Source organism: Dipodomys spectabilis, unplaced genomic scaffold (genome assembly GCF_019054845.1).
Source record: "Dipodomys spectabilis isolate Male_0828 unplaced genomic scaffold, ASM1905484v1 ptg000234l, whole genome shotgun sequence".
Lineage (NCBI taxonomy): Eukaryota > Metazoa > Chordata > Mammalia > Rodentia > Heteromyidae > Dipodomys > Dipodomys spectabilis.
The window spans coordinates 8,248,809-8,261,247 of NW_024870911.1; the positions used below are offsets into that span (position 1 = coordinate 8,248,809).

Sequence of the window (12,439 nt, forward strand, 5' to 3'; positions counted from 1 at the left end):
ATCTAGGAGATTCAAACTGACTCAGCAATTTTATGATCTAGTGGTCCCTGTGGCCATTTACATAGAGTTCACATTAATATTTTTTAAAGGTATTACTCATAGTCAAGTTAGTAGTTAAGAGGTAACTCAAAGTTTGAAGTAAGTATAGGTAAGAGACTCAGCTCTGCTCCACCAGGGAAAACAAAAAACAAAACAGAACTTACATACCAGGGTTATTGGAAGAAATGCGTAAAGAACCTGGTACTTAGCAAATCTCAAAGCTTGGAGTATTTGTACAGATTGTACCAATGTAATGATCATTGAACCACAGCCCATTGTCCCTGCGGTCATGGACTGGACCTGTTTCTGCTTGTTCTTACTCAGATTTATTGTGCCACACTTAACTGCCTGCACCTGATCATTTTTTTTTTATCAAGTAATGACAGGTTATCTGATCATAGGACTTTAGTGAACGTGAACTCTAACAATCTTTACAAAACCCTGACTGAGATCTATTCTGAGTCACACCTTTCAACAGATAATTTGAGATACTTTTAAAACATATTTCCCAGACTTCACAATCATTCAAAACATGCTCTAAAATATCAATTCATGTTTATGCTGCATGTAGAGGACATTCTATTCTAGATATGAATCCCAGCTTTGCTAATTGTTGACTTATGGAGCACTAGTACACTGCTCTGTACCTCAGCTTCCTCCTCTGCAAAATATAGGTAATATCGTACCAATTTGCAGGGTCGTTAAGAGAAGGAAATATACACCACCAAACATGCAATCAAGTAGTGAATATGTAAAGTGTAAATAATACTGTCCAATGCTTAGGATATGCTCAATGATAGAAACTTCCTTCTCTACCTCACTTATACCCTGCTTCTTCAACCTGGACCCAAACATAGACACTTCTATTGGACCAATCAGGCTAGAATCTCACTCCTTCAACCTGGACCCAAACATAGACAATTCTATTGGACCAATCAGGCCAGAATTTTAGCAACTGGGAAGTCTATGGCTAGATATCTGTGATCTTAGAAGAAAGATCATTATTAACGTGGACACAAAGACTCTGTGGCAGATTTCAGACCTCTCAGATAAGAACATGACCCTTTGATTAAGACTTATTTACTTTTTCCACCACAATCAGATAGTCTTTCTGCTCAGTACAAACTGGTCTTAAGTAGAACTCAGAAAAAATAAGCTGTACCTTCTCTTAGAGTGAAGACTAAAAATTAGGGGAAACATTAGACAAACTCTGGCAGAGTACTTTCAGGTAAAAGAAAATAAGAAAATATATTCATGCCCAGCCTTCCCACCTGAACTCATGCCAGCTGTTGGATGGACAAGGAGTGTGAATGTAGGCAAAGAGGCAATTAGTGTCTGAGGTCAGCCTATGCTATGCTGATAGCAGAACAGCCAGATCACAGTATAGGCTCAGACACTTGGTGACACACCATTTTTTTCTGTGTGTTTATGTATGTTTAACTTGCTTATAAAATGCTGAGAGGGGGCTGGGAAGATGGTTCAGTGGTAGAGCGCATGCCTTGCATGCCAGAGGCCCTGGGTTCGATTCCTCTGCACCACATAAGCAAAAAGAAAAAAGCCGGAAGTGGTGCTGTGGCTCAAGTGGTAGAGCGCTAGCCTTGAGCGGAAGAGCTGAGGGACAGCAACCAGGCCCAGAGTTCAGGCCCCATGACCGGACCCAAAAAAACAAACAAACAAACAAACAAAAAAAAAAAACCTTTAAAATGCTGAGACTCCTTTTTTCCCACAGAGCACTGACAAGGATGTCAGAGTCAGGTATTAGAAATATCCATGAATAGGTTTCCTCATAACTATTAAAATTCTGGCCTGGTTTCACTCTGTGTCTTGGCAGAAGCAGGGACATTATCAGGCATGCCAAAGTAGATTTAATAAGAGAATATTGATGATAATGACAGAGAAGGATCAGTGAACTTGAAGATAGATCAACCATTATGGAACAAAAGACAAAGAATTGGAAAAATTAGGAGTCTTAGAAACCTGTGTACAATATCAAAAGATATAAAATGTTTGAATTGTTGGAGTCCTGAGAAGGAAAAAGAAAGACATTGGTACATAAAAATATACATGAAAATTATAGCTGAAAACTTTCAAGATATGGTTTTTAAAAGCACAAGTTTTTATAGTTTAAAAAGGTTCAGCAAATGCTGAGCACTGGTGGCTTACACCTATAATCCTAGCTACAAAGAAGGCATGGTTCAAAGCCAGGCTGGGTAGGTAAGTGTGAGAGGCTCTTATCTCCAATTAACCAGAAAAGAGCCAGAAGTAGAAGTACAGCTTAAGTAGAGGCCATCCATGAGCAGAAAAAGCTAAGAGCAAGTGCCAGGCTCTGAGTTCAAGCACCAGTATTGGCGCACACACGCACACACACACACACACACACACACACACACATATAATTTAGTAAATCTTAACCAATATAATCTTGAACTGTTTGTTCCAGTCCTGGGAATTGAACTCAGGGCTTGGGCTGCTGTCCCTGAGTTTCTTTTCCTCAAAGCTAGCACTCTACCACTTGAGACACAGCACCACTTCAGGTTTTTTCTCAGCGGTTTATTGGAGATAAAATTCTCACAGACTTTCCTGCCCAAACTGGCTTCAAACCATGATCTTCACATCTCAGCCTCCTAAGTAGCTAGGATTATAGACGAAAGCTACCAGCATCTGGCCAAGCAATACAACACAATCTTAAAACAGCATTTATACCCAAATATATAATAATAAAATAGGTCCAAACCAAAGAGAAAGAAAATATCTTCAAGTTGGAAGAAATATTATGTACAAGGAAACAATGACAAACGCATATTTCATATCAAAAATCATGGAGAAGACAAGCTAGTGGTTTAATTTTTCTATTGCTGGAGTGCCTGAAGCTCTCTATTACCATACATACACACACGCACACAAAGCCAAAGTGTTCAAACAGATAGAGAAACTTTTATAGGATTGCATGCTTAAATGAACAAAAATTAGGAAGTAAGCTTTCATCTAAAACACTAGAAAACTAATCTTAAAACATGCAGAAGGAAGGAAATAATTAGCCTACATTAGAAGGAAACTGAGACCACAGGAACTGCTAAAGTGATCATGACTCACAGTGTCCTGAAGTCAGGCAGGCTCTGAGTTCCCAGCCACATCATTCAGGTAGAGGAATCCTGCCAGGAGTGGGTCACCAAGGGCACAAACAGGAGAAGGAGTCTAGGCCACAAATGGCACATAAAGAAGGACCTAGCCAAATACCAGTTCTAGCTACTCAGAAGGCTTGAAATCCAAGGATCATAGTTCAAATTCAGCCCAGGAAGACAAATCAAAGACTTATCTTCAATTAACCAGCAAATGGCTGGTGAACAAAAAAGCCAAGCAAGGGTATGAAGCTCTGGGCTAAAGCCAAATTTACAGATCATTAAAAATTCCAACCAGCTGGGCACCATTGGCTCACACCTGTAATCCTAACTACTCATGGGGACTGAGAACAGAGGATTGCAGTTTGGAGCTAGCCTGGGCTGGAAAGTCTGTGAGACTATTATCTCCAATTAAGCACCCCCAAAGAAGCCAGAAGTGGAGCTGTGGACTCAAGTGGTAGAGTTCTAGCCTTGAGTAAGAAAAGTTTAGGGACAGCACCTAGGTTCTGAGTTCAAGCCTCAGGTTGTACAAACACACACACACACACAATCCAACCAATGAATTGGCCTCAGATGCATAAAGGTCATGGTAAAAAACTAAGAAATACTAAAAACAAAGCAACATGACACCTGCTAAGGTCCAAAGGTCAACAACCATACTGTAAGAAACATTAAAATACCAAAAGAAGAAAGCCCAAAGATCTTAAAAACATGATTTTAAGAATGAACAGCAATGGGCTTGCCTTGCATGCATGAGGCCCTGGGTTCGATTCCCCAGCACCACATAAGCAAAAAAGAAAAAAGCTGGAAGTGGTGCTGTGGCTCAAGTGGTAGAGTGCTAGCCTTGAGCTGAAGAGCTGAGGGACATGTCCAGGCCCAGAGTTCAGGCCCCATGACTGGACCCCCCCCCAAAAAAAAGAATGAACAGCAAATAAAAGAGGACATATATTACAAAATGAATGGTGCTAGAAACTAAAGTAGTAAGTGTCTACACAGAAGACAGAGGTGAATGAATTCAAAGAAGATAAAATTATTTTTAAAAACATAGGTAGAAGAACTCTCTCTAACAGATGCAAACAAAAAACTTAATGAAATAAAGCAGACAACAAAATGAGGACATGAAAAAGTAATACAATAGATACATAATTCTGAAAAATAACCAAACTGAAATTCTGAAAGTTAAATATTCAATAAGTCAAAGGAAAAAACTCAGTGGAAAGACTTTTTAATAGAGTAGACCAAATTGAAGACATAGTATTAGAGCTAAAGGACAAGGTACCTTAGAATACTTGAAAAAAGAAATTGGGCAATGCGGGGAAGGACAGGCAGGAAATGTGGAAGGAGCATACAAGTCCTCTGGGAGAAACTGTTAAAAAAAAACAAATATATGAGGCCTTGAGTTCGATTCCTTGGCACTACATAAGCAGAAAAAAGCTGGAAGTGGTGCTGTGTCTAAAGTGGTAGGGTGCTAGCCTTGAGCTGAAGCGCTGAGTGACAGACCCAGAGTTCAGCCCCCATGACCGACCAAAGAAAAAAAAAAAGACCAAATAACAGATAACAATAGACAAAGGAGAATGTTAGATGAAGGAGAAGAGGTTCAAGCTAAAAGATCAATAAAATAATAGGAGAAAATGCTCCACATCTTGGAAAAAAGAAATATTCATCCAAGAACAGGAGGCTTTTAGGACACCCAACAGAATATAACAGAAAAAAAAAAATCACTCAGGAAGCTGAAATCTGAGGATCATGGTTTGAAGCCAGCCCAGGGAGACAAATCCATAAGACAAATCCTCCAAATAACAGGCAAAAAGCCAGAAGTGGGACAGTGGCTCAAGTGGTAAAGTACTAGCTAGCCTTGAGCAAAAATTAAAAGCTAAGGATCAGGCCCTGAGCTCAAGCCTCAATACTGGCACACATACGTACAAATTGCACTCCAGGACACAACATAGCTAAAACATTAAGTATGCAGAATGAGCAAAGAATACTGAAAGCTGTAAGAGATAAATACTAAAGTCACATATCATAGCATAAAATAGTAAGTTCATCATGACAGCAGATTTCTTACCAGAAACCTTGAACGCAAAGAGGTCATGGAATGGTATGTTTCAAGCACTGAAAGCAAGCAACTACCAAAGTAAATTAATCAATCCAACAAACTATCATTCAGAACTAAAAGATAAATAAATAAAAATCTTCCCTGGTAAACAAAAACAAAAGCAATTTTTTACTACTTCATCAGCACTATGTAAAATAGCAAGAAAAGGAAGATAAATATAACTATATTATTAGGGGAGAAAACAAATCCCACCAGATGAGCAGATGAGCAAATGAAAAATAGGAAAGAATTAAATGCTATAAAAACAACAAATGGAAGGAATTACTACATACTTTTCGATAATAGCTGAAAATTATATGCATGCTGAACTATCACATTCTACCTCCTAAACATATATGTATATATATATATATAATGATCATATATTTTTTAAAAAGAATGCTAATATATTTGATATGATAAAAATTGGCCATATTTAAAACATTTTTAAAACAGGAGATTGAAAGGGTAACAATTATTATGGAATTACCTATGTGGATCCATTTATTCCCTGATGATATAAAGTAAACATGATTCTAGCAGCTAATGGCAAAAAAAAAGTAACAGTTCACTATTTGATGCCTACAAGAAACACATCTTACTAACAAAAGCAAACACTGACCTAGGATGAAAAATTGGAAAGGGTTCTATTCAGCAAATAGACGGCCAGAACAGTAATCCACCTTATAAATATGGAAGATTTCAAACCAAAAATCAGTCAAAAGAGACAAAGAAGGTCATTTCATATCAAAAAAACAAAACCATCAAGAAGAAATAACAATTGCTATGATCTATGTGCCAAATGTCAGGGCATATAACTTCATTAAATACTACTGTACTTAAAAGCACAGATAGTCTACAACATAATTATTTTAGAAGACTTCAGTACTCAATAAAGAAACCTTACAATTGAGTAATAAAATAGACCAAAGATATCTGCAAAGTGTTTCATCAAGCAGCTATATAATATACATGTGCCCCATACAACTTTTTCCAAAATAGATTATATTTTAAGATGCTAAGCAAGTCTTAGGAAATAAAAGAAAATTGATAAATTCCTATAGTCTATCTGACTGCATGGAATATAACTAGAACTCAACAGCAAAAGAAACTATAGAATGTAACCAAACACATAAAAACTAAACAATATTGTATTGAATTACTAGTGGGTCACTGAAGAAATAAGACCAAAAATTAATAAAACTAGAGATGAAAATAGGAATATTGTAAGTACCAAGAAAATCCAGATGATCATGAAGAAATACTTTGAAACCTATATTCAAATACAAATTTAATAGAAAAAGACATATTTATAGATATATTTGAACTACCAAAATTGAATCATGAAAATATAAACCACTTAAATAGATCTATAATAAGAAAATATATTGAATCAAAAGTAGAAATCTCCCAACAAAGAAAAGCCCAGGACATAATGGATTCACTGTCAAATCCTACCAGATATTTAAGGAACTAACACCAAAACTCCTCAATTTTTTCCATGAAATAAAAAGCGAAGGACCACTCACTGAAAAACCAGACAAGGACACAAAGAAAAAGAATGATACACCAATACCTTTAATCAGAAGCTGAGATCATCCTCAGGCAAAAATACAAAGCTCTATTCTCCAAAAATAAAGTGTAAAGGATTAGAGCATGGCTCAAATAGTGTAGCACCTGCCTAGCATTCATGAAGGTCTGAATTCAAGTCCCAGTACTCCCAAAGAAGGAAGGAAGGAGCTAATGATGTCAAGAAAAAAAGACTCACTACAAATCCTACAGACAACAACACTTAAGTAAATAGAAAGAACTTTATGCCAGTGAACTGGACAACCTATACGAAATAAATTCATTTAAAGACACAAATATCCTAAGCCCATAGCCATCAATAGATAACCTGAATACCCTCATGTCTATAAAAAGATATTAGATTTGTTCCAAGAATGGGGGTGGGGGTGAGGAGAACAGGATGAATAACCCACAAAGAAAATTACAGATTCAAGTGGCCTCACTAATGAAATCTGCCAGATATTTTTGGGAGAAATAGTACCAATTCTATTCAGGTTCTTTATGAAAATAGAAGAGGAGAGAATACTTCCCAACTGATTTATGTTACATGTTCTTATTACTTACAAGGCTCCCAAATCAAAGTCATTGCCTAAGAACTCTTCCAGCAGACTGGTATCCAGAGCTGTGTTCTCCAGAGTGTCATTAGCTCCCTGAGCTGCAAAAGAAAATTGAAGATCTTGAGAACCATGATGATTTTAGAATTGCTGCTAACATTTTTGACAAGCTTATATCCAAGAACTGTGAGGCAATTAAATAACTCAATGCATTTATAGAAAATGTAGTTTTTCTTCTATGTACCTATGTCCTTCAGAAATCTTAGATGTCTATCAAACCTTCCTGACTGTCCAAGGCTGATTCAAGTACCCCTTTTTATGCTTTGTGTGTGTGTGTGTGTGTGTGTGTGTGTGTGTGTGATCTTCATAGCAAGGACTATGTCTTTCTTAATTTTTTCCAAAAGGATTCATGGCATGAACTATAAGCAATAATCATTTATTGGGTAAACAGGTGGGTCGATAAGTGGATGGATGGATGGATGGATGGATGGATGGATGGATGGATGGATGGATGAATAGTATATTGCTCGTATGTTCACTGGTTTTCTTAACAAAATGTTCAATATTTTTCTTCATATATTTGTTAGAGTTCCTAAAATCTAATAGTCTGCCATTCTCTTGAGACAATATAACCTGTACATTTTTTAAGAACATAAAACTGAATGTAACAATATATATACATCATAAAGAAGACAAAAGCAGCAGGCAGTCAAAAGTCCTTTATTGTACATGTGAGGCCCTGAGCTCAAACCCTAGTACCATAAAAAAAAAAAAAAAAGCCATCTTTATTTGCAGATAAAATGACTATACCTGGGCTGGGAAGGTGGCTCAGTGGTAGAGTGCTTGCTTTGCATGCATGAGGTCCTGAGTTCCATTCCTCAGCACCACATAAGCAGAAAAAGATGGAAGTGGTGCTATGGCTTAAGTGGTAGAGCTCTAGCCTTGAGCTGAAGAGCTGAGGGCAGCGCCCAGGTCCAGAGTTCAGGCCCCACGACAGACCCCGCCCCCCAAAAACAAACAAACAAACAAACTCCAATGCCATCACAAAAAGATAAAAATCAGGAAACTAAATATGTTGGTTAGTTAAAATCAACTGTGTGTAAGGTCCGCTCCTGGATGGTGAGCAGACTCCACCCTCCTTGCAGCAAAGTCTCCACCCAGTACCTGCGTTACCTAGGCAACTGGGACACCTGGAAGAGGTCACATCTGCATCCGCTGAGGTCACATCTGAATTTGATGTGGCCACACCTTTCTCCGCCCATACCCTACATAAGGCCTAGCCCAGGCCCAGACTCTCTCTCTTTATCTCTCTGTTCGTTTCTAGCTCTTCCTCTTGCTCTTCTTTTCTAGCTCTGTCTGCTCTCTCTCTGCTCTAGCTCTTTCCTCTCTCTCTTTCCCAGCCACGTGGAGTGCCAACCTTGCCTGGTCCCAGCAGGTCTACTGAATAAACCTACCCCTTACCTGAATACCACGTGCGTGCTGGTGCAGTTTTTACTCAGCTACCTCTTTTTAAAAACCTAACACTGTGAAAATAAATTGCTTTATATAACCAATGAACCATTCAGATAAATAAAATGGGGGAAATTCCATTTAAAATAATAAAAGTATAAAGCATTTAAATATATAGAGTCAAAACTTTTAACTAAAAACTTCACAGAAAGCCTTAATAAATTTAAATAAATGAAGAGACATTCATCTTTGGATTAAAACAATTTCACTATTGCAAAAACCAGGTATTATTAAATATTGACAGACTCACCTTGTCATCTCTTGAGGACTGGCCCCTTATACAGATGATTACCAGTGGCTTTATTTGTAACACATAATATCTACAGAAACTTTGAATTGGGTGATCCAATCCATTGGTTAATTAGTTAAAATCAACTGTGAAAATGTGACCAATTATTTCTCCAAAGTTTAAAATTTAGTATTTAAGGTTAATTCATCCAATAGCCAAGGCAGAAGACTGGGATAATGATCTAATATTTCTACCATATTTACCCAACTTCTACTTACTTTTTACACTTACTAAATCCTAGTTGCTTCATTTTTATTCCAATTATATGTTAAACTGTTTCTGTACCCAATAAACCCTTCGTTTGAGTGCCACCTAAATCAAATAATCCCATTACAATGTTTTGAGTAAGATGGCTCATCCCTATAATCCTAGCTACTTGAAAGGAAGAGATAAAAATTCATGGTTCTAAGCCAGCCTGGGCCTGAAAGTTAATGAGACTTATTCTCAACAAATGACTAGATGTAATAGCATGTGCCTGTTATCCTATAGGAGACTGATTGGTGAATTCCTCTTTCCCAGTACCACAATCACAAATAAGATAAAATGAAGCTAAGGCTGGACTGGGCATAAAGTGAGACCTTACTTCAAAAGTAGCCAAGGCACACTGGGCATTGTTGGCTCCTGCCTTTAATCCTAGTTAGCAGAAGAGGTTGAGATGAGGAGGATTGTGCTTTGAAGCCCGCCCAGGCAGAAAAGCCCACAAGACTCCAGCTTCAAAATAACAAACAAGCTGGAGATGTGGCTCAAGTATCAGAACATGCCGCCCTAGCAAGTGTGAGGCTATAAATTCAATCCTTAGGGTCAAAAAAAAAAAGCTTGAAATAATTCTTTGAGGTAATGTATTCTCTGGAAGAATAGAGGAAAAAAGGAATAAGCAGAAAAGTGACAAAAGACAGAATAAATGTATAGCATGGAAAACAAATAGACACATCAAAATTATACAAACAAGACCAGAATCTTTAAAACAAGGTTATATACATGTATAATAAGCAGAATTTTACTACACAATAAATATGCTTTGACACTGGTAAGGAAATACTGGTTATTCTATAAACATGGGAGAAGGTGGCTAAATGCCTGAGAGAATTCACAGAACATTTCTCAGTAGATCAAATTCTAGATAGATTTCAATACAGAACGAAAACATGAGCCAGAAGCCAGTGACTTACGCATGTAATCCTAGCTACTCAGAAGGCTGAGATCTGAGGATGGCAGATCTGAGGATCTGAGCCAGCCTGGGCAGAAAAATCTGTGAGACTCTTATCTCCAAAACCAGAAAACTGGAAATGGTACTGTGGCTCAAAGTGGTAGAGTAATAGTCTTAAATAAAAGAGCTGAGGGACAGTGCCCAGGCCATGAGTTCAAGATCCATGACCAACAAACTAAAAAACAAAAACAAAACATGAATGAATATTTTTATGAAACTGAGATAAACAGGTTTTTCTAATCATGCGTGAAAATGAAAAATAATAATGAAGAAGATTGTTGAATTTCCCCTTATATATTTTTGGAGGAGGATAAAAATCTGAAATATTTTGTTTTTAAATTATTTCATATATTGAAGAGCTATAAGAAAGCAAAGGAACTTGCCTATGTTCATGTGCCAGATTCCCCAATATTAACATTGTATTTCCCTTATTCTCTCTTTCAAACCTATACATACATATCCGCACATACACATGAACATATACATATATACTACACATACACATACACACACACATACACACACGCACACACACACCTTCTTTCATACCTCAAACACTTGTGAATATGTTGCCTTTATCTTTGAATGTTTCAATGGAATAAACAGGTATAAAAAGACAACTTCCATAACAACCCTTCTATTATAATAATCAGAAAACTTACTATTGATATAGTTGTGTTACATAACTTATATTCCATATTCAGAGTCTGCCTGTTGTCCCAATAATGTTATCTAGAAAAAAATTTTTCTGGTCCAGAATCTAATTCAGAATAATCTAATATATTTAATTCTAATGACTTTTTAGGCTTTTTTTTTGAAGCATACAAAAGAGTCTGTTTATATACATATAAGAAATGTCCCTCAGTTTTTATTTTCATATTTTTCTCAAGGTTAAATTGCAAGATTATCACATGAGAGATAATGTGTTTTTTGAGTGCCTTACACTGTAAGAATCATAATGCTTCAATATTATTGATTCTAATGTTGAGCTGCAGACAGGATTGGAGTTGTAGAGTGCTTGCCTAACAAGAACAAAGGAAAAAACAACTAGAAAAAAAAGTGCCAAGTCAACACCTCTAATGTTTGTTTATATGGTGCTCAATAGAAACGGCTGGTATCTGTAGAAATTATAGCTGTCTTTATTCATCACTATAACCTTATCACCTGGCCCTTTTCCCTGGCTTTCAGTTGAATGAGTAAATGTCTTCACTTGAAAGGCCTAGGCCCATAATCATCAAGTAAAAAGGTGACACAAATGGAGGCTAAGCTCTCTATTCTCGATGCCCTCCTCTGCCCCATTATCTGCCATTCATAGATGGGAAAACACATTTGCATTCCAACAACACAGGAACTTGAAATCTGAGTTTCCTTCAGAGCCCTGAGACTAAGTTTGAGTGCCCGGAGGACCTCTGGTTCAGCCCTACAATTCTAAATAATTGGATGGGTTTCTCAGTTCACTGTGCTGCCCCCTCCACAAGTCAGTTTGAAGCTGCATCCAAAGGTAAAGCTAAAGGCAGCAGTTTACTGGTGCTAAATGCAGAGGAAGCCAGTTTTGCTGCAATCAGCTGCTTTCTAGGTGGCCAGAAATAAACAAACGCCTTCAAACCTAGTATTTCCAAGGTCGTGAAGGACACTGAAAGGTGGGAACATTATCTTTTCACACTTTCAATCTCCATTCTTTGTTGTCTAAAATATTTCTTTTCCTGGAGAATTAAAGTATTCACACCTATAAAAATCTGAAACAACTGTTATTCTTTTGGCTTTTGCTAACAGTGGGAAGCAAAGAGGTTTTTCTTCCATCTTATTAAAATCTAAAATAGATGACAAACATTGTACATATAAAGTGACACAAAATCCCATTGTACAATTATTTGAAGATAGTAAAAAAATTAAATAATAAAAATAGAAAAACAAATCGATTTAATAAAGACAATACTGGTTTTTTTTTCCAGGTGTGAATATTCAGTACTTCAATTCCCTACCACTTACACCCATATCTGTCATATTCTATGTTGCTTTCTGAAAAAAATCTGGACACACCCTTCTTTCTCTGTGTTC

At 37.0% G+C, this 12,439-nt stretch overlaps 1 protein-coding gene across 1 annotated transcript in view; it reads right to left on the minus strand.

Annotated features, from left to right (window-relative positions):
- Positions 1–12,439, minus strand: part of Myrfl (myelin regulatory factor like) — a 100,516-nt gene that overhangs the window by 72,362 nt on the left and 15,715 nt on the right. The window contains exons 3-4 of the mRNA XM_042699024.1: positions 11,907–12,014; positions 7,387–7,498 (exon numbers count right to left, since the gene is read on the minus strand). Of these exons, the coding sequence (XP_042554958.1) occupies positions 7,387–7,498; positions 11,907–12,014 (220 nt within the window). The remainder of the gene's footprint in view (positions 1–7,386; positions 7,499–11,906; positions 12,015–12,439) is intronic.